At 40.6% G+C, this 23,727-nt stretch overlaps 1 protein-coding gene across 6 annotated transcripts in view; it reads left to right on the forward strand.

Moving 5' to 3' along the window:
• ARMC2 (armadillo repeat containing 2) overlaps positions 1–23,727 on the forward strand; it is a 104,571-nt gene that overhangs the window by 27,722 nt on the left and 53,122 nt on the right. For all 6 annotated transcript variants that reach the window (XR_003135694.2, XM_049092449.1, XM_025444605.3 and 3 more), the window contains 3 exons: positions 12,154–12,230; positions 16,909–17,007; positions 20,905–21,080. Coding sequence is in view for 5 of the 6 variants with exons in the window: in XM_049092449.1 (XP_048948406.1) it covers positions 12,154–12,230; positions 16,909–17,007; positions 20,905–21,080 (352 nt within the window). In the remaining variant the exon portion in view is untranslated. The remainder of the gene's footprint in view (positions 1–12,153; positions 12,231–16,908; positions 17,008–20,904; positions 21,081–23,727) is intronic.

The raw sequence follows: 23,727 nt of genomic DNA on the forward strand, positions 1-23,727 counted from the left end.
TGCCTTACCTTCCCAAGGGTCCAGGGGGGATGATGTGGCCCCGGCCTGGCTTTCAAAGTTCATCTGTCCATCAGCCACAGCAGTTGGTTCAGACATGGGCACATGATCCAAAACAGACCAGCTGAGTTCCTCCATGGGCCTTTTGCCAAAGCCTTTGGGGAAAGTGCTCTTTCAAGTTCATAAGCTATAAAGATGATGTGGTCTTAGAGCCAACAGCAGCCATTTCATAGCCTTCTGGAGGGTGACTCTGAGTGGGGACGTGACATATAAACAGAGCTAAGGAAATGGAGACAGTGACAGTGTATCAAGGATGATACATACATACCCCTAGATCCAGGGTACCTGATACCACCAGATCCACATTGTAGACCGCTCTGTCTTATGAACCAATATGTTCCTTTTTCTTTCTTTCTTTCTTCTTTCTTTCTTTCTTTCTTTCTTTCTTTCTTTCTTCTTCTTTCTTTCTTTCTTTCTTCTTTCTTTCTTTCTTTTTTTCTTCTCCCTCTTCTTTCCTTTCTTTTCTTTCCTCTATTTATTTGTTTTGACAGGGACAGCTTGTAGTACTTCAGGTTAGGTTTTTGTCTCTTGGAATAGTGCAGCCAGGAGTCCAGTTAACCTGCCAGATTCTACAAAGTATTGATGAAAACAAGGGGTAATTTGAGAGCAGATACTGACCTCCTCAGACCTAGACCAAGAAACAGATTTCACTAAGAGTGAGTGTCTCAGTTCAGAAGGTAATACATCCAATAGTCTTTAATTAAAGAAATGAGACTTAAAGAGTGGGCCAGCCCCAGAAAAAGTAGAGATGCCCCTGCAAGGACCTTGGTGAAAGGACAGGGGGATGGGACTGAGGGCGATGCGATCCTTATTTCCTGTGGGCCAGCTGGTATGCATGCACACGTATGTGGTAGTGGTAGGGGAGGTTTGCTAGGTTAGAACTCAAGGAGCCTATCTCAGCCTATTTCTGTGAGTGACAGCAACTTGCCACACACAGACCAAGCAGATACATGCTTTAGGTCAAAAAATAACAGACCTGGTGAATGGATGTTCAAGAATGCTGACTCAAGTTGGAGCTACAGAACACCCTGATTCTCTCCTTCTGTGGATCCTATGAATTCTTCAGCAAATAAATGGCTCTGTTTAAAGATAAATAAATACAAGGATAAGAGTTAACATAGAACTCAAGTGCAGATATGTAAAAAACAGAACAAAAGACAGATGAAGAAAATGGATCACAAAAGGCATTGCCCTCTAAACACAAGAGCTAAAACCATTTTCCATAGTGTCAAAATTAAAAAAAAAAAAGGAAAGAAAGACTGAGCTCTTTAGGTTCTAAGAATTCAAATTAGAAATTCTAAGCCCACTTTAAGAGATGAAAAATATATTTGCAATTCTCAAGAAGTGAAAGAAAAATGTATAAACACAGAAAGGAAAGTCGTATTAGAAGTAAAATGAGGGACGCCTGGGGGCTCTGTGGTTGAGCATCTGCCTTGGGCTCAGGTCATGACCCTGAGGTCCTGGGATCAAGTCCCACACTGGGCTTCCAACAGGGAGCCTGCTTCTCCCTCTGCCTGTGTCTCTGCCTCTCTCTGTGTGTCTCTCATAGATGGATGGATAAATTAAATAAATAAATAAACAAATAAATAAACAAACAGTTGAAAATGCAATGGTGTACAGACTAGAAGCAATCATACAAAAAGAAAGAAGTAGAAGATATGAAAATGATTAGAGCAATTAAGATAGATACAAGAGGCATGGCACTTGTATTCCTGAAGGAGTCTTCCTCCTCCTTCCCCCATCCCTCCCTAGTACTAGCGTACCTTCTTTTAAATCTTTTTAAAATTAAAATTCAATTAATCAACATGTATATTATTGGTTTCAGAAGTAGAGGGCAATGATTCATTCGTCAGTCTTTTATAACACCCAGTGCTCATTACATCACGTGCCCTCCTGAGTGCCTGTCACTCAATCACTCCATCCGTCCACCCCCACCTCCCCTCCAGCAACCCTCAGTTTGTTTCCTATGATTAAGAGTCTCTTATGGTTGGTTGCCCTCTCTGATTTCATCTTGTTTTATTTTTTCCTCTCTTCCCCTATGATCCTCTGTTTTGTTTCTTCAATATGAGTGAGATCATATGGTAATTGCCTTTCTCTGATTGACTTATTTTGCTTAGCGTAATATCCTCTAGTTCCATCCACGTTGTAGCAAATGGCAAGATTTCGGGTTTTTTGATGGCTGAGTAGTAGTCCATTGTGTGTGTGTGTGTGTGTGTGTGTGTGTGTGTATAAATATACCATATCTTGTGTGTGTGTGTGTGTGTGTGTATAAATATACCATATCTTCTTTATCCATTCATTTGTAGATGGGACATCTGGGCTCTTTCCACAGTTTGACTATCGTGGACATCACTGCTAGAAACATTGGGGTGCAGGTGCCTCTTCAGATCACTACATTTGTATCTTTGAAGTAAATACCCAGCAGTGCAATTGCTGGGTTGTAGTAGCTCTATTTTCCATTTTTTGAGAAATTTCCATACTGTTTTCCAGAGCGACTGCACCAGCTTACATTCCTACCAACAGTTTAAGAGGGTTCCCCTTTTTCCACATCCTTGCCAACATCAATCGTTTCCTGACTTGCTAATTTTAGCCGTTCTGACTGGCATGAGGTGATATCTCATTGTGGTTTTGATTTGCATTTCCCTGATGCCCAGTGATATTGAGCATTTTTTTCATGTGTCTATTAGCCATTTGTATATCTTCTTTGGAGAAATGTCTGTTCATGTCTTCTGCCCATTTCTTGATTAGATTACTTGTACTTTGTGTGTTGAGTTTGATAAGTTCATTATAGATTTTGGATACTAGCCCTTTATCTGATAAGACATTTGCAAATATCTTCTCCCATTCCGTAGGTTGTCTTTTGGTTTTGTCGGCTGTTTCCTTTGCTGTGCAAAAGCTTTTTATCTTGATGAAGTCCCAGTAGTTCACTTTTGCCTTTGTTTCCTTTGCCTTTGGAGACGTGTCTAGTAAGAAGTTGCTGTGGCCCGGGTCACAAAGGTTGCTGCCTGGGTTCGCCTCTAAGATTTTGATGGATTGCTGTCTCATATTTAGGTCTTTCATCCATTTTGAGTCAATTTTGTATATGGTGTGAGGAAATGGTCCATCTTCTGCATGTGGCTGTCAAATGTTCCCAACACCATTTGTTGAAGAGACTGTCTTTTTCCATTAGATATTCTTTCCTGCTTTGTTGAAGATTAGTTGCCCATAAAGTTGAGGGTCCATTTCTGGGTTCTCTATTCTGTTCCATTGATCTGTGTGTCTGTTTTTGTGCCAAGTACTAGCTTACTTTCAACAACCAAGTGCCATATACTCTTCCAAGTGATTTACATATATTAACTCATTTGATATTCACAAGAACCAACAGAATGGAAGAGGCAACTTTCTGAAATAAAAATTTGAATCTGAAGCTCAATGGACACAGCATGTCCCAACAATTTTTTTAAAGATTTTATTTATTTGTTTGTTTGTTTATTTATTTATTTATTCATTCATTCATTCATGAGAGACACAGAAACAGAGGCAGAGACACAGGCAGAGGGAGAAGCAGGCTCCCTGAGGGGAGCCCAATGCAAGACTCAATCCCAGGACCCTGGGATCACGACCTGAGCCAAAGGCAGATATTCAACCACTGAAGAACCCAGGTGCCCCCCACCAACGAAATTTTATATGGAATACTACACACTAAGATACTTCCAATAGTGTTCAGCACTAGAACACTACCCAGAGCATAGTACTAATTGACAATTAGTAATTGTCAATTGAGTGAATAAATGGAAGAAGGTATCCTATGGCCATCCAGGCTAAATAAGGAAGTCCCATAAAAGGAGAAAAAGGCCGACTGCCTCTGGCTTTAGTAGAGCACCTCACAGTGTCAGAAGACAGTAGAGTAGTATCTATGCAGTCCTAAGTATGAGAAGGATAACACAAGATTATCCTTGTGTTATCCTTGTGTAACACAGCCAACTTGTTCTTTAATAAAAAGGCAACAGATGGATATTCCAAATGTGAATGAACTTGGGGACTATAGCACACATGCACTTTCTAGAAAACTCTTTTTTTATTACATATGTATGTATTTGTTTATTTGTGAGAGAGAGACAGACAGAACAGGGGGAAGAGCAGAGGGGAAGGGAGAGGTTGGGGGAAAGAATCCCAAGCAGACATTGTGCTGAACGCAGAGCCTGAGGCATGACTCAATCCCAGGATCCTGAGATCATGACCGGAGCCGAAACCAAGAGTCAGATGCTTAAGCGACTGAGCCACCCAGGCGCCCCTAGAAAACTCTTTTGACATCAAAATGATGAGTCAGAATTCAGAAATGAGGAGGCTATGATAAAGCCATTCATGGTGAGTATCAGCTTTGTTTTCATAGTGAATTAAAACCCTGAAAATGATGGTTATGGAACAGAAGACTTAATGATGTAATAGTAACATAAATAACTAAAACTGGTACTTGGGAGGAAGTGTGAGTGCCAATTATTTCACTTCATAAGAGGGAATAGATGTGTCAGTAGCTACAGACTGAAATTGAAATATGAATTTAAAAAAGAATATTTCAGCATCCTAATGTTTTTCATTATTTTTTTTCTTAACTTCAGAGAGATCTTTTAGAAACTAATATCTCTTGGGAAGACCCATTCATCTGAAGTTCTACAATTCCTTCAGTTTCATCTCAATTTCTGTTTCTCTGTTAAATTCAAGTAAAATTTATACCTAATACTTTAAAATTATAATGACATGTATGGTATGATCCTATTTATATGTATCCTTTACCTGCCCTCCCTCCAAATCACTCTTCTGTTCTTTCCTTTCTCTTTTCATCTGAATATGTGCAAAATATGTCTGGAATTATGTTTACCATATATCAATATTTATTTCTGGGTGGTGGGGTCCTGGATGATTTTTTAAGATCTTCTTTGTACCTTCTTATATTGCCTGGCCTTAAAGATTAATAAATATGTCATTTTTTCAAAAATAATGAAGTCATCATTATTTTAAGAAATTAAGGGTAATGTGGCTGCGTAACCGTTTCCATTCGGAAAAGACAAGCACCGGCCAGAATGGTTTTGCAGAGTCCTACCTTATTCAACCATTTCCATTTAATAAGCATTTCTTGGTAAGCAAAGCCCTATGCTGAGGGGTCGGGAGGTGGGAGACAGACAAATGGATCCTGCCCATGAGGTGCTTACACCACAGCAGTCTTGCCACTCAGGTTTGGTCTCTGGAAGAGCTGTGTCAACATCACCTGGGAGCTTGCTGCAAATGCAGGATCTCAGGCCCATACTAGATTTGAATCTGCATTTTACATATTTTTATAAGATAGCCTGTGATTTGAATGCACACTTAAGTTTGGGAAGCACTATTCAGTGATTAGTTCTGACGCTGGGGAATGAAAGCAGAGCTGAAAGTGCTAAAAGCACATGCCCTGGGAGTTCAGATATGAGAGCACCTCATTCTGACCTCAAGATCAGGAAAGGTTTCTTGGGGTACCCGTGGGCTTGGGATGCCTCTTGAGGCTGGTTTTCAGTCGGGGTGGAACATTGTGTTCTTTGCTAAAGGAGTAGCAGAGGCGGAGGGGTATTTGACCTGGTGGCAGCCGGATGGAAAAAAGACAGATGGCCTAGTGCAGCAGGAGCGTAGGTCCTGAGGCTGTGGACTGCAGGGAACCACCGAGAAGTTTTCAGCTGAAGACAGGCAGCAGAGTGAGGGGCAGGGAGAGGGGAGAGCCTGAAAAGGAGGAGACCATGGGGAAGCCGTGGTGGTAGCGGCTCTGGTGGAAGATGGCCATATGTTAGCACCCCATTAGGAGGGTAGGCGGAAAGCAGAGAAAGGAGCTGCGTAGAGCCAGCCCCCCACCCCATGCTAGGCCAGAGGGCATTCACAGCTACTCTCCCCAATGAGGAAGGAAGTCCTCGTAGCTGCAGCAGTGGGAAGTGACAGGGCCTTTCACCTGATGTGCCTGGACGTTGTGGAGCTCTAAAGGTTACGGAAAGCATGGACCTGTGGGCTTGTACACAAGCTAAAGGGACTTTGAGCTTAACTAAGTTACTAAGTTGAGCTAACGTGGATAGCTACAAAGCCATGTCTCATCAAGTTTATACAAGAGCTTGAATAATAACCACTTAGTGATAGCTGAAAAAGATGCTGAGATTATATGTATAATTTTTAAATATGCATTTTTTTTAATCATGAGCCACAACCCAATGCCATAGATACCTCGGAGGACTTAAACTTTTGATCTTATGACCATTTCTTTAAAATCATGTTCTTTCATTTCATTGTGCTTTTATGTAACCGTTTAAGTACAGAGTTCTATTTTTAACATTCGTTATTAAGACCGAATGCTAATATTATTAATGCTATTATGTCTGAAAACTATATAACTGGTGCTTAGGGCAATGAAGATGTGATTAGGGGACCTCACCCCTGCCACTCCTTGGTGTTGGCCTTCTCAATTGCAGTCAGAGAATCTAAGAGACTACGAGGCAGGGGTAAGCAAACTAAGACCCATGGGCCAAACCCAGCCTATGACCTGTTTTTATAAATAAAGTTTTATTGGAACACAGCCACACTCGTTCATTCACCTCTTGCCTGTGGTTGTTACATACTACAGCAGCGGAGTTGAGTAGCTGTAGAGACTGTATGGCTGCAAAGCCTACAATATTTACTTCCTGACATGAATCTATACAGCTTGAATCTAATTCTAAAACTGAAGTGTCTTTTTTTTTCTTGGGGCATGGGAAAGTTTAGCTCAAAATTTGCTAAATTTTCTTTTTATCATATGCTTATGATAATCAGCACATTTAAAATTTAAATATGCCTTAAAATTTTAAATATACCTTTAAGATTTCCTTTCCCATTTTCTCACATGTAATTTTTTTTTCCACTTGGAAATAAATGTATTGCTTTCTTTCACCTTCATTCGAAATCCTTCTTAATGTCTTTATAGTTACTGCTTTAAAGCGGGAGTCAACAAACTATAGCCCAGGAGCCAAATCTGGCCAGCCACCTGTTTTGTTTCATTTTGTTTTACATCCTTTGTGCCAAGAATGGCTCATACATTTTTTAGTCATTACATTTAAATGGTTACAGAAATACCTACATCTATTTTGCCACTTGGCATGCAAAGTGTAAAATAGATATTATCTGGCACTTTAAGAAAAAGTTTGCTGACCTCTGACCTAATCATAATAATTAGAAAAACTGTTTAAATAATAGCAAAATCTGAGGTTTAGACCATTTTTAAAGAAATACACTTTATTTCTTCAGTGTATATATGGTCCAGAAGTAGATGCTGCCAATGTGACTGATGGGTGGACGGACACTCGTAACTCAGTCTGTATATAGCATTGCCTTGGCTAGAGAGCTTGGTTCTGGTTATTCAGTGAAAGAAATGTAGGGCTCCTGTCAGTGGCTGGGAAAAGAAGACCTTGCTTTTGCTCTGAAACGTGTTGGCAATAGATCAGGAGCCTGGGAATGTCATAGCCATCTTGCCGTCTTCAGTATTCCAACCTGATTACAAATGGAACCGAAGAAACAGCAGACCTGAGAGAGCTGCAGAAAGGAGACAACGCCCTGATCACACCACACCTAAAACCCACCCAAGTGTTCGACTTCCAGGTTATATGAGCCAACACATTGCATTTACTGATTATGTCTGCTAGAATTAGGGTTTTTTGTTGTCATTGTTATTTGTAGATGAAGATACCCTAATTAAGTGGTGTTTTTCTGCCTCTAAAAAGAAGTTCACAAAAGAGTTTGAAAGAATACCTTCTGGAATTATTTTATTGCTGGACATCAAAGATTGTTGCACAAAAATTAATTGTGGTCTTTGACAACACGGAAAAGGAAGCTGGTAAGAAGAGCAATTCTACTGGATGACTGAATCAAGATTTAGACACATCTGATAGATGTTACCAAAAACAACACTGAAATTTGGCGAGTCCACCGTGGATGGGGGCAATCTGCCTTAGCTGCATATGTAAGAAAAAACAAGAATTGACCAACACTATGATGTAAGCACCAAAACCACTAATGCAGTTTTAGGCTGCAGTATTTAGAATCCCTTTCCATTGTTCCTCAGGCTGTACGTTTAGCTCAGGGCTGGGTTCCAGACTTTAAAAGGGATCCAGACAAAGTGACACTCTCACAGAGTGACTGAATAGGCTGGCAAGGAGACTTGAAACCATGTCCTACGAGGTGGAGTTAAGGGGACTGGAGGGAGAAGTCTGTCGGTGACATCAGTGACGGCAGCCGCAGTGAGAGGAAACACTTAGCAAGTACTCACCAGGCACCTGGAATTCTGCTAGCAATCCTGCATTTTATCATTTGACCCTCCCGACAGCTTTATATAGAGGGTTGCTACTATTTACCACCCCTCTTCTGTCGATAAGGAAACCAAAACTTAGATGAACAACAGACCCGAAGCCACACGGCTAGTAAGTGTGATGACAATTATCTGATAACCTAGCTAATAAAACCATGGAATCTAAACCATTAGGAGAGGATGTTCAGTGGTGAACACCACGTTTTTAAATATGTGAAGAACTGTTGGGAGGAAGAAGGATAAAGATTTGTTTTATATGGCCTCGATTAGTGAGTTGAACCAAGAAGGTTCTTGGGGTAGAAGTGACAGGAGAACAGATTTCCATTAACCATAAGGCTGTCTGTTCTCTTCTTTGGCAGATTTTCTGTTCTTTTTTCTTTCTAAAGTTTTTATTTATTGATTTGAGAGAGAGAGAGAGCATGAACAGGGGGTGTGGAGCAGAGGGAGAAGGAGAAGCCGGCTCCCCGTTGAGCAGGGACCCAGGGCTCCGGCTCCACTGGGATCATGAGCTGAGCAGAAGGCAGCCGCTTAACCGACTGAGCTACCAGGTGTCCCAGGATTTTCTTTTCTTGATGCGTCTCTCTCCACCCCACTCTGATTGTGGGACTTCAACTGTCTCGTTCCCCAGAAACCCTGTTAGGCTTGCCCTGGTCAGACAGGATGGTTCTTCTTCCTCAGTGTTCATCTTTGACCTGTGTCTCATGCTTGCCTTCTCAGCATGCTTGGGCTGCATGAGAACCTATTTTATTTTTCTTCTTCCTTTGGACTCCTTTTCCCCTTTCTGTCCTTTACATGAGTATCTGAAAAGGCTTTGTCCTGAGAGTCTTGTCTTTCGAGCCACAAGCCTGATGACTCTAGTCCCTGTAGTATCACTTGGATCTTTAACAGCGCTCTGTCCCTGACTTCCACATCTCCTTTGCTGACACCTCATTTTTCATCCAAAACTCAATATGGCAAATGTCACACATGCTTTATTCCTCAAACTGTTCTCTCTAACCTGCCCATTTCTATTGATGGCAACCCCGCTATCCTGTTCCCCCAGGCCTACCTTCTGTTCTTTCTTCTGCCTGAAATCAACCACCAATCCTATCAACTTTTCATTTACAGGTTCTCTCCAGTCCCACTGGCACCCCCAAAGACTTAGATCTTGTTGCCTCCTAAATGCTCTTGTACCAGCTCCAGATCCCATTACTTTCTCATGTTAGAACCTATGATAACTCCTTATGGCCCATCAGACTGGGCCATCACCCCTCTCCAGGGTTGCAGGCAGCTGCTTCCGGTGCATCCCAGCAAAAAGCTCCTATTCCTGCCTTGCTGGTCCCTTGCAATTATCCCCCACCCTGAGCACCAGGCTGCTCATGCTCCTCTTTGCCTCCACTCATGCTCCTCCCCTCTGAAGAGCAGTGCTATCCCTTGCTGGTTCAACTTTTATTTTTTTAAGACCCACTTTGTGGCCCACTTCTCCCTCTCACTAATCACTTCCTTCTCAGCATCCCTCTAGTTCTTGTAACACGCTGACTTTCACAATCTAGTACTTGATTAGAGACTCCATTGGAACTTTCCATTTAAAAAAAGTTGCTTAGTTCCTCAAAGTAGATTTTAGACTTCTTCAGGGCAATGCTATATATGTTCTTTACCACAGTAACATCAAGCACTGGACCATTCAGACAGCTGCTTGTTGATTCAGAGCAAAAGAAAATACAAATATTGACTATTAAGTTCTTCACATGTGCCAGTCACTGTACTAAGGAGAGGCTTTGCCCTCATGTTAAGATAAGACCAAAAGTTTAAGTAAGTTGCCCAAATCCACATAACTGATAAATGTTGGACCCGGGACCTGGGACCTGGTAGTTTAGGTTCAGAGCCCGTAAGCTCAGCCACTGTACAATGATGATCATAGGGAGCGTTCGTAAATCCTCATCGGGTGCTCTTCTTGAGAACCAGTAGGAGCACTGTTGAGCTCTGGTATATCATAAGAAGAAAGACCCTTCTTTTTCTTCCCCCCAACCAGAAGTAGGGATGGATACACAAATGTGGTTTAGGGAGGCAACCTCATCACTGGCCATGACTCTGAAAGTGGACCAATGACTTTGAAAGGCCATTATTTGAAAACTGTCTTGCTTGATTTCAATAATTGTTTAGGACAATAATGAAAAGAAGGCTTGCCTCTATGGTTCTTAGACTTTCTTGTTATTTCTAGGAGTGATATGTATGAGGACTTCCTTGGCTTCACGCCTTGTCAAACTTTGGTATTTTACTTTCTCCAAGGGTAGATTAGATCTGTTCCATCTGAATCTCAACTCCCAAGAGTGTTGACAAAGAAGATCCCATCCTCATATTCTTTCTTTGATTGGCCAGGGACACCTTGCTACCAGATTCATGTTTTTACCCTGCATAAAAATAAGGCAATTGTTTCAGAGTATGAAATAATTAGATATTTTGGGAAGGATTAGCTTGATCTTTTCTCTACTAAATGACAAAGAGAAGTGTTAAATCAAGTGTTCAAAAAAGGAACATGTTTATGGGAAAAATGATATTTGGAGAAGCTAATCCTTGGGGCAGCAGTAAAAACCAAGGGCCAAGACACAGCACTGAACAGTTACTGGGGATCTTATTCACAGACATGTGTCTGGGTATTTGTGAGTGACCCTGACCACGCGCATATGCATTATTTGTGATTTTTTATAGCAAATATTTTATTTGATGACAAAAAAATTTGTTGTAAAATTTGCACTTGGAATTGTGTACAGATATTTGAAGTAAGCACTTTTAAGTGTCAGCTGTAGCTAAGGAAAAGTTGTATCCTTCCTGATGGTCTTTACATTAAATATAACCTTAAAAAAAAAAAAAAAAAAAAAAACCTAAAACAACCTGGCAATATAATCCTACTATTGGCCAACCACTACTCTTTTATCTGGAATACAAAATATTTGTCATCTGGGGGCTGCCTGAATTTACCTTCAATTTTCTTTCACATTTAAATTATTTTAAAAAGGGACTCCTGGGTGGCTCAGAGATTAAGTGTCTGCCTTGGGGCCCCGGGCATGATTCTGGAGTCCCGGGAAAGAGTCCCACATCAAGATCCCTGCATGGAGCCTGCTTCTCCCTCTGCCTGTGTCTCTGCTTCTCTCTCTGTGTGTCTCTCATGAATAAATAAATACATTCTTAAAAAAATTATTTAAAAAATAAAGCATTTTCAAGGAATATTAATGAGTTTTTTAAGTGGAAACAGAACAGTCTGTGCTGAAGTAGGAAGAGCTGTGAATTGGAAATTATGAGCCCAGGGCTCTGGATCTGACCCTGCTTTGTGACCTTGGGCACATCTGACCAATTTGGGAACAGTTTCCTTGTATGAAGGGAGACCTAGAGAAAGGGTCCCTTCCAGCTCCTAAAGGCTAGTCTTTTGTGCTTCCCTGCATACCAGAGTTCTTTCTTATTCTAACAGTGACCTCTTGTGGTATATATCCTTCAGCAGGATTTTTTTTTTTTTTTTTTTTTTTTTTTATTTGCAAAGTAAACTTGGGATTTTTTGTTGTTGTTTCTGGTGATTGTATTTAATACTATGAGGCAGCTCTGACTTGTCTTTTGATAGATAAACCTTAGCTGGAAATCAGATGTTGGCTAAAGGACTGTAGAGCACCAAACCCCGTCTTAGAAACAGTCCTCTGTGGTTTCTTCACAACCTGCCTAGAGCCGACTCCATACTTTACGGAAAGAAGAAATGCTTTGGTTTGTGGGCTGAGTGTTGTGTGTATTCCTCTTTCTCCTAGGGACCAGGGGAAGAGGCGTTCAAGAACCTCATCATCTTTCAACAGCTCGGACCTGAGCAGACTGGAAACCAGAGCAGGTGAGGTGCCTGCCCTGTGCGTAGTAGAGGTCCCCAGCATGTCTTCCCCTTCAGCATCTCCACCCGCAGGAGAAACATTTGCACTGAAGATGTCTCAGTTGGTTCACTGTTTGAAAACTCCAGTGACTTCGGCCAACTTGGCCACACATCAACATTTATTTTTAGAAATTTTTATTACTTTCACCAGTCTTCAAATTCTTACCATTACAGCTCTAGGGCCTCAAACCTCCATAGATTACTGTCTCAGTGAGCATACAAGCAATTATTTTGTAAAAGCATTTGGAAAATTGCAAAATTTGACAGCGGCATCCTTCTTGAGTTCAAAATCATGGCTCACTTAAGTGAAGCTCTATTAGCTGTATGAAGACAGCCTTTGGGGGCTTTAATCTGTTTGAGGAAAAAAAATGTAACAATATAAATCACAGGCTAGAAATGATGCAAAATGTATTCATTCAATGAAGTGTAGCAGTTACACATGTAATATTGACTGAAATGAGTACAAACATATTACATGAAAACATCAAGTTGCAAAAACAATGACATATGTTGTTTATGGATACAGATCTATGTGGTGACGTGTAAAATCAAACATGATAAAAAAATAACCACCTGATTTAGAACGGTGGTAACCCTTGGAGGCAGAGGAAGGAAGGGGAATAGACAGGGGATGGCAACTATATCTATAATGTTTATTTCTTTGAAATAAAGGAGAGGATAAAAATACAGTTAATATTTGATCAAACTATTTGTGGGTACACAGGTGTTTGTTATATTTTTCACTTTTTACGCACATGCAATTTTATAAAACCAAACTAATATTAGGCCCCCAAAATATTTTCTTACTTTCAAAACTAATTTCTCATCAATAAAATGACTTTTGTGGCCAATCAGAATTTCTGTAACAGGAAAATCCTAGCCTGATTTCTGCATCAGCTTTGTTGCTAAGGATTTTACATTTACTTGCTAAAAACATCAGCCAATAAACATTGTGTCAAGTTTTGTGTCCAGAACTCAAAGCTGTGGTTAAAAACTATAACCACTGAGACAGCAAAATCGTCAAAAACATGCTGAAATTTCTGCTTGACTTACCCAATTTCCTGTTGAATCATAATTTTTATATTTAGCAAACTGTGAACCTAGATGAAAGTGCTTTCTAAAATATTAGGTTGTTGCCCAAGACTGAGGCAAACTTTTATTTAGTTTTTGTAGATCTTAAAGAGTAATCACAGGATCCCATGCTTCAGTTGCTAGAGTGGAGAGGGGTTTGGTTATATAAAATGGCATTTTTGCAGAAAGCAGAGTTGGAGGGGGTCCGGGAGTGGGCGGAGATGTGGAAAGGTCATGGTTGGACACAACTGCTTGCACTGTGATTCTTGGGAAAGGGTTGAAAGTGATCCCTTAAGCCCCAGTGTCTGGCTGACTTTTGCTCTGAGAAGGAACAAGTCTTTAGAACATTCAGAAGGGCTTGCAAGGGCCTTTCCTTTCCCAAGGTTAAACCCTTCTGCAATTTCTGGCTCACCCCTGTAATTCAACTCTGCCTAGGGTGAGCACGTTATTGATTCTGTGTATCCTAAGAAGCAGATTGATAATCATGGTTTCTCACAGAGCTATTCTATTAAAGGGCATATTGCATAGGAGGTAAAAATGCTGATTTGAACTTATTGGACTTGGTAAATTTCAGGGTGCCATAAATATTTGGTGATTAAGTTATTTATCTGACTTATTATCATCTGGCTTTTCACTTGCCTTGATATATGTTGACTTTATTCACATGTCTTTGGACTCTGTCGGATACCTGGGAATATGAACAACCATGTGTTTTATACTGCTTGAGTATTCAGGTTTACTTTTAGAATCCATACCTATAATTTATCAAAGTTAGGGTAGACTCATAAAAGTAATAACCCAAAAGATTGAGACGGAAAGTTGAAGCTTGGGAAAGCTCTGAATTTTTGAAGTATTTTTCAAACTCATTTAGTGACAATGCCTGACCTGGACTGATGGGAGGCCAGGAATTGTCTTTGTTTTGTTCCTGTGAATATGCCTGTACCCAGCTGCAGGGTGCCACCCCAGAAGACCTTACTGGGGGTGGTCTTGCAGTGTGTGTAGCATATTACCTTACTAAAATTCAAAATTTTTTGAATCCCAAAACACATCTGGCCCAAAGGCTTTGGATAAGGGATTGTGAACCTGCACGATATGGACTGATTTTGTCCTAAAGGCAATGCACGTATGCATTTTTTAAAAGATTTTATTTATTTATTTATTTATTTATTTATTTATTTATTTATTTATGATAGAGAGAGCACAAGCAGGGGGAGGGGCAGAGGGAGAGGGAGAAGCAGACTCCCCTCTGAGCAGGGAGCCCACGTGGGGCTGGATCCCAGGATCTCAAAATCAGGACCTGAGGCGAAGGCAGACAGACGCTCAACTGACTGAGCCACCCAGGTGCCCCACACCTATGCATTTTATGGTGAATTCTTCCTTATGGGTTAGATGATTACGTGACGCTTTGCTAGTAAAACTATAGAGAGCACACCTACAACCTTTAATTACACCCTTGTTGACAATCCCTTTCTATCTACTTTTTCTGCCCAAGCTCTTTTCACACGCCCAGTGTACATTGTCCCCTTTTGGTATCAAGAAGGTCTGATAAAAGGTGAGCCTGGACTCGCTGCAACTGAGGTGTCTGTTTCCAGCAAGAAGTGTGTTAGAGGAAGGCCTCCGTGCTGGAAGGGAGGGGTACATTGCTTAGCTTTCCTGCTTCTCCTGGGTGACATCGTCACTGCATGCTTAGGAAGTTTCATGTGGATTGTATGTATTTTCTTCTTCTAAAGAGTAACACAAATACATGAGAGGTTTTGGAAAATACAGTAGCACATAAGAGAAATTAATAACCCATAATCCCAATACTTGGCGATGACCATTGTTACCCCATTTTCTAGAGGAAAAGCGATGCATCTTGCCCACAGTCAACTAGCTCGTAGGTTGGTAGAGCTAGGATTCAAAACCAGACAGTGACCCTAGAACCTGTGCTCTTAATAGGCCTCCTTGGTCCATTGGTCCTCTCCCCTGCCCTCATTGAAACAATCTAAAAATATATAGGGCATATGCCTTTTTGCTGCTCTCCCTTCTTCTCTTTCTATGAAACCCTGATTGTCCCTATCTTTTCTAACTCTTTGTGCGACATTTTTGGGGTGTAGGCACTACTGTGGGCACTTGATTGATTGTACTGGGTCCACTCTGAGCAGGTACAGACTGAATATTGATTAGGTAGATAGACTGGGTGCCATGTGAGAACCTTATGGGAACGGAGGGAGAGAAACAGAGAAGGGAAGCTGAGGACTATGTCCTTCGCATTGCTCTTGAGAGTCCGCACTCTCATTTCTGGAGGGAGCAGTGCCCCCTCCAGCTACACTGTCTGTGCTTTAGATAGTGAGATATTTCCTGTGTGAAATATATAATGATTTGCAGTTTCTAATATGATTCACATGGCCCTCCAAAGTTATCTTTCAGTTTACTGTTTTTGCTGTGGGGTGGACTAGCCTAGAGGTCAAGTGCTTACAAGTGCTGTGGAGCTGTATGACCTTGGGCAGGTAGCGTAATACCCCTGAGCCGCACTTTCTTCATCTGGAAAATGGAGACCATTTGGGGACCTCTTCATAATGTTATAAAAATTGAAGAGTTGTGCTGCCTCTTAAAGTCCCCCAGGCAATGGCAGCTATTCTTCTATAGCCTACATTCACAGGCAGCATCTAATTGTGATGATTCAGTGGGATCACATAGCCGGATAAACTTCAGACAGTGGTGGCCTATTGTTTTATCAGGAAAATAAAATTCACATTTATTGTGTATTCCTAGATATTAGGCATTGGGCTCTAAGCTTTACCTATATCATGTCTTTTAATTCTCATAGCCCTGAATGAAAAGATTTTCATCTCTGTTTCACTGATGAGGCTTAGAAAGGATGAGAACCAGACCCCAGCCAACAAGGGCATCAGTAATGAAGCTGTGATATGCACTGAAATCTGTCAGTGCCTAAAGTACAGGCTTTTCCTACTACCCCACACAGATTCACTTGGCGTTAATGGCATTGGCCCCACAATGATACGGCCGTTTCGTTTTCTATTGGAAAGAAAGTCTTGCCATAGGCCTTCCTTTTAGAAAATTTTTTATTAAACATGTTTCAAAATCCTTATTCTTTACCTATCTGAAGTTTTCTATTTATTCCACGTTACAGAGTGGTAAGTTTAAATAAAAAATAACTCAAACTATTTGCCTTGCAGGGTGCCTGGCTGGCTCAGTGGTGGAACATGCAACCCTTGATTCTGGGGTCGTGGGTTCATGCCTCACGTTGGGCATAGAGCTTACTTAAAAATAACAGCAACAACAACAACTATTTGCCTTACTGACAATAATTCCAACATTTACAAAGTTTGAGACATCATGCGGTGTCCTAACCAGAGTTTAAAGTTCTGATCTCTTTACATGATCTTTTCGGAGTTCAGTTTGGGGTGATTTGCTTAGAAGACAGGTAGTTCTAATTAGAATTAGTTGGGCTTAAATGTACTTTCATTCCACAGTTGATTAATATAGTGATGAATAGTAAAGACTTGTGATGGTGCTCTAGGTATAACTTTTTTTCACAGCTTTCTCCTGATCTGGATTTCTTTTGCAGTCTCTAAAGCCAACTTGCAAGAAAAGGAAACAGAAATAGAAGTAGATGAAGTCTTTTGGAATACGAGGATTGTACCGATTTTGCATGAATTAGAAAAGGGTAAAAAAACCACAGTTTTTGTTTTAAATTGAGAATATCTGTAGTTATTTATATGTTTCCCCACTGCCCTGAAATTTTTAGCATGTTTTGACTACCATTTCTGTGAACATGTTCAGAAACAAATGAAGTTATCTCTTTACTCACCCAGTAATGTATGTATGAACGACATGTAAACCTAATATTTAGTGAGTAAAAACTATGCTTTAATTTCAGGAAGAGAGCCTACTTCTAAAACTCCCCAGGGAATATATATTAATTATCACCTCTCTGCCCAAGGAAACGCTGGTTGGAAATCTCTGGGGAGGCAGTTAATACACGAAAGTGGAAGATTAAAACAGATTTCAGGCTCCTGAATCTTTGACTAAGTCTCATAGACTGCCATCCTTGGGAGGTGTGCCCATGGTTTTCTAGATCCAAACGTATATGTCTTCCTCTCCTAAGGTTTACCACACTTATTGGGAATGCCACTCAGAGCTGGAAGTGGCCTGGCCTGGTGTATACCCAGCCCTTGCCCCGTGAAGTTCCCCAGCAGTGAAGGCCCGTGATCAATGGGTCTCTGCAAAGGCGCCCCATGGGAAGCTTGTCAAGGGAATGGTCCCTGCTTTATCTCCTTTGCTGCTCCTCGGGGATTTCATTTCTGAAGTTGAAATGGGCTCCTCTGGAGCCACAGTCTTGGACCTCCACCAAGCTCAAAGCACACAGCACACGTTAGGCCCTTACTAAGCATTGTGGAATGAGGACTCCGGGATGCGCAAAACAGCATAATAGATTCAGAAAGAGACCCTAGGAGAAGCAGGGTAAACAAGTCCTCCCCAGCAAGCGAGGAAGTCCTGTAAAAGACCCTACTTCCTAAAGGGTTCAAATAATCTCACTGTTCCTCGGCTCCCTTTTAGTGCTTTGCTGTGCTCGTGGCTCATGTGGGAGCCCTGGGCAGGGCTTGTGCTCCTGGTATTGCTACTAAGCACATGGCTTCAGGGAGCCACTTAATCTCTGCATGTAGCAGTGTTCACATGCCAGGTGACGTGGATTAGACTGGACCATCATCACTGTCCTCTGTAGCTCGAAACCCCAAGTGATGACTTTTCTCCTCTTAGAGTTACTGATTTTCACCCTCAGATTAGCAAGCCAGCTTAACTTTGGGCCCTTTATTTTAGGAGATATATGCAAAAACAGTGAGGAGAGCAGTCAGTCTGGGCAAAGGTATAAAAGGAGAACACGCTAGGAAGAGCGCAGTGGGGAGGATGGCCTGCAGCACAGAGGCCTATCTTGGAAGACGTCTTCAGCTGGAAAGATTTTAAGAGAGTTCTGGGGACACCAACAGAGAAAATTGAACTGGAGTTTGGGGTTTGAAATGCCAACGAATCTCCCTTCTCCGAGGATCGATGACTCTGAAATATGGCCTCGCTCCCATCAACTTTAAGAATAGCAAATGGTGACAGGACTGGGCTACTTGAGTTTTTGAGGGTCTTTCTTATTTTTCTTTTTATTTTGACATAATTTCAGACTTACAGGAAAGCTTCAAGAATAGTATAAAGAAATCCTGTATGCCCTTCCCTCAGATTCCTCAAATATTAGTATTTTACCACATTTACTTTATTATTCCCTCTCTCTTCCTCCCTCTTGCTCTTGTTTTTCTGTAACCCCCCAACACACACACACACACACACACACACACACACAGTTTTTTTCCTTTTTTGATCCATTTGAGAACAAGTTGCCAGTGTGATGGCCCACATACCTAATACCCTAACATATATTTTAAGAAACAAGGACATTCTGTTACACATCTGGAAACTACCATACAATACTTTTTAGGTACAAAATACTCAGATTTTGGCAGTTATCCTAATAATTTCCTTTGTAGAGAAAGAAAATCCTGGATTATAAATTCGAGGTATTTGTCATGCCTCTTTCATGATCTTGACATAGTTGAGGAGTACAGGCCAATTATTTTATAAACTGCCCCCACAAATGAGTTGCGTCTGGTATTTTCTCACACTTAGACCCAGATGAGGTATTTGGGGCATGTATATGGCAGGAGGGGTGCTGTGTCCTCAGTGCATCACAGCAATAGGCACATGATGCTGATCTGGTCTCTTACTGGGAATGGGAATTCTGATCACTTGGGGAAGGTGGTATCCAGGTTTTTCCAATATAAAGATAATATTTTCCCCTTTGTAATTACTAAGTATCTTATAGGGAGAAGTTACTTCGAGACAACATTGCTTTCTATTACTTATCAAACTCTCACCCACAAGCATTAGATTAGCCCCTTGAGAATCTTGGAAGCTCTTGAGCTCAAGTTGTCTTTTGAATCTCTGTGGCATTTTTGACAAGCCAATTGATATAAAGAGTTAATTTGATCAACAGTTTAAATTTTGACCCATGAAACTTCCTTTTTTTAGTTTCTTTTAAGCTAAAACAGCCACTCCTCGTTGAACCCACCAGGCTGAAGAGTTTGCAGAGGGAAACGTTAGAAAAATGCCTTGAGGTCTCCCCACTGCCAGAGAGTGGCCCATAGCCTGGACTTGGGGTTTGTGAAGAAACTGCCAGTAACAGAAGAATAAAACAACAGAACAAAAGTGTTCTTACAATGGAGCTCAGGTTTTTCCTTTTATTTAAAGTTAGTCTAAGTCATTTCCCAAAAATTCATTTATTTAAGTGCATAACCGAAAGGCATTGAAGGTTACTGAGCTATTGAGGTTTAAAATTTTTTCTTAGATGTTATTGTTGAAAAGAGCTAAAAATGGCCTGAGTCATTTCCTTCTTCAGGCGCACACTTCCTCTATGTGGGCTTTTAAGAGCACATTATGGTATTTATTTAAGATTGGTTTCCTAATTTTAAATTTTGTGATGGAATCTATCAGATAATAGTTTTCAACTGAATATCTTAGACTTGGATTCTTAGATTTCCCCTCACATTCCATTTTATGTGCTAGTTTTTCTTCCTTGTATGCCTGTGGGTATGGCTATCACTGCCAAAGATTGCTGTCCTCAGAATTCTCACTATAAAAGAAAATGTTCTAGGTTTCTCCTATTTCCCAACTAAAGTCTTCATTTTATCCTCCTGTCTTGTAATAACCACCTGCAAATAATAGTGGATAAGGTGGCATTTTGAGATTTTTATTCCCTTTGGACCTTCTTTCCTCAGGTAATGAGCATTGTTCTCTCAAAAAAAAATATTGATCACCGTTTTCATCTGCAGATATATTAGAAAATGAGTATATATTAGACCATGTTATAGATCGTCAGTCCAGGCTTCTCACTGTACCATGCTCTGTTGATCCAAAGATGCAAAGACATGACTCCTCTGCACTTAGTGTGACATCTATCTGAGGGCACTGCTCATATAACAGAACATACATATATATGTATGTGAAAAATGACAGAGTGCCAAGTAATGTTTGTGGAATGTGGAACGGTACGTCTTTTCTGGAGGAGCCAGAATGTAAACAGAGCTTTGATGGACCAAAATCAGTAGGGATGAAGGTGAGGAGAACATTCTAGGCCAGTGGAACTATGCCCCAAAGGGTTGGAGGTGGAGACACAGTGTTGTGCTTCCCTGAGACTGAGCCGAGCACCATGAGGTGGAGGCATTTGGAATACAGCGAACCAACTGGAATAGGTGCCATTCCATTCTTCAATAGGCTCTTTGAAAGACTGTGTGTTCTAGATAAGCTGACTGATTAGTAAATAAGTCAACATGGTAGGAGGTGGGTCAACGAGGTGAAAAAAAAATCAGGTAGATGGAAATTACAAGAGAAGGGAAAAAGCATCATTCAGGAATTTGAAGATGTTCGGGGAAATAATTATGGGGTTTTACTTACACTGTGTTTGACACCCTTGAAAGCTTGACCTTAATTAGTAAGTGCTGCTTTACTCTCTTTGCTCTGACAGAAGAAAACATTGAAACGATTTGTGCTGCTTGCACACAACTTCATCACGCTTTAGAGGAAGGAAACATGCTTGGAAATAAATTTAAGAGAAGAAGTATTCTCCTGAAGACCCTATATAAACTAGTTGATATTGGTTCAGACGTGCTCAGCCTTAAACTTGCAAAAATTATTCTAGCAGTAAGTTTTTCTTTCCTCTGGTCTAGTAGACTGTAGCACATGAAAGTTTTATTTAACACTATATTTGTAAATATTACAAAGAACATTAGAAATGTGGTGTGTGCGTTTAGAGTCTTGAAAAAAAATTCAGGTTAATAAATTGGCATCTCAGAATTTGACTAGGAAGTACTATATCCAAGGCACTAAGGCTGAGTACGTGGAAAATATTCAAATAAACTCCTGTATTTGGACCGCAGCTAGGTTTTTACAAAAGGTGACAATAGGCAAATCCATTCAAAACAGTTCTTCAAGTAACCTGACTGGTGATGAGTATCAGAGAATGCAAGCTGTGGTTTCTGCCCTACGGTTTCTGCTGAGTGCTGGATTCTGCTACATGATTTAATAAATAACTTAGGGTAACGTGGGCCACAGACACACTGGCCAGGTGCTTTATGAACCAGTGTGAACCAGAGAAACAGCTGCATGCGGTCATGGGAAGGTGGTAACAGAAGGCTCCCGGGAGGTGTTAGAAGAAAAGGCCAGACACCAAATAAAAGTCTGAATAAACTCTGTCTCGAACAAAATGATATCATTGTTTGAGGGGAGCACTTTGTTGTCCCAGCCATAAGCAGTTGGAAACAAGATAAGACACAGTTATTATAGGACCTTCTAAAAGAGCCGCTAAAACAAATGAATGAAGCTTTGTTTACCTGGTCTCATAAAAGTAAAAGCTATTATGTTAACACCCATAATTCATACAATTTAAAGTCTGAAAGTACACAGTGAAGGTGAGCATTGGCATACTTACTGAGAGTTTCGTGAGAATGCCCACGGTTCCTGATTTTGATGTGTTTCCCGAATATTCTGACTACAATAGTCTTTGCGATGCTTTTGGAGAAGCTACATTCTTATTTAGCTGTCCTCACAAACGATTCACCCTCTTTTAAGAAGCTTTGATATGATATTTGACTCTGAAAGTAACATTTCTTTGAAATGGTGATTTCGGTAGCCTTTTACTCCCCTCATTGAGGGTAAGTGATTAATTAATCAGCTTTAATGAAACAAAAAAGAGCATGAGCCACAGAAACAATGGAATTTAAAGTTATAGGTAGACTGTATGTTAACTAACGAGAATTTAAATAAAAGCTTGAAAAAAAAAGTGGTAGGTAGAGATGAAAAGATACCAGCGTGCTCACCCCATTTCCTCTCTGGCCTTGGATTTGGGGTGCCCCCTGGGCCCAGGAGAGCCCCTGTGTGAGGCTGGAAGTTTCCACCAGGGTAGCTGCCCTGGGTAGACCCACGCTGCCGGTTACTGAGGGATCAACGCGACCTTTGGTTGTTCATCTGGATCCTAGACATTTTGCTCCATACCAAGCCAAAAAAAATAGATAAATGAGAGAGAGAGAGAGAAAGGAAGAAAATGCCATGAATTCATCAATGCTTTGCAGAGAAAATATTATTTTGGTTATTAAGGGTGCCATTCAAATTAATTCTATGAATGACACAGTTGAACTATTTTAGGGTAAAAGGCTAAGTGATGTGCCAGGTGGTGATGGCATTCTGAACGAAATTTGATTAGATAAAGCTCTCTGTGGGACCTTGACTGCCTTGCTGAATGAATCAGGGGTGATTGTGCTAGGCTGCCCTCCCAGTGCAGAGATGGGCAGGCTGTTCCTTCTGATGAACTACAGAACCAGGTCGGGAGGGACCTTCAAGGCCATCAAGCCCGACTTCCCATCTGCTACCTGAATCTGCCCTAATGTTCCAAGCAAGACCTTGTTTTGCACAGGGCTTGGTGATGGAATTCTATGTAAGTTTTAAAAAGACCACATCATAAAAACTGTCAAAGGAAAAAAAAATCAGCAAAAAAAAAAAAAAAGATATATGGAACTAAGATGTTTTTAATATCTTCTCTAATTTCTGCCAATATTTTACCTACCAATTTAGCCTTACATTTACAATTATTTATAGTTAAACATATTCAGTGAACATCATGTCAATTGTTCTGACTTCTTCCTTTTTTTTTTTTTTTGGTTAAGTAAGTTAGAGGTTTTGCCAGACAGCCATTTAATTTTAACCTTTGTATCAAAAGATCTTACAAACATGTACCAGTCTATATTAAGAATTTTTTGAGTACAAACATATATACTATGAATGCAACTATATTCAGGAGGCCAAAAAAAAAAAATCTAATTCCCTATACAGAGGGTGAAAAAATAAAAACAACCCAACAGTCTGTCAACAGTGATTATATATAGTAATAGTATTATAAGTGTTTTAAAACTTCTCTTTAATTTTCCAAGTTTGCTTCAAATAGAAAAGACTGCTATTTTTAAGGTAAGAAATAAACCATCCCACTACAAGAGCTTACTTTGTGCCAGGGACTCCTGACATTGGAATACAGGGAATAAAATTGTCCCTGCCTCCCCAGCTGGCATGTAGCAGGAGAGACTCTGATCAACAGAACACCCGAGGGGAGGCTGAGTACTGAGGGCACAGTGGAACGCACAGGAAAGGGAACGGACAGCGTGGGGCGGAAAGAGCCGTTTTATGTTAGGTAGTCTATGTTCCTTGCATATGATTTAATATTTTATTATCTTTTCACATCTCAGTCATAGTTTTACAGTCACCAAAAGAGAAGGTATAGGAATGTGCTTTGGATGTAAAC

This window comes from Canis lupus, chromosome 12 (assembly GCF_003254725.2).
Source record: "Canis lupus dingo isolate Sandy chromosome 12, ASM325472v2, whole genome shotgun sequence".
Lineage (NCBI taxonomy): Eukaryota > Metazoa > Chordata > Mammalia > Carnivora > Canidae > Canis > Canis lupus.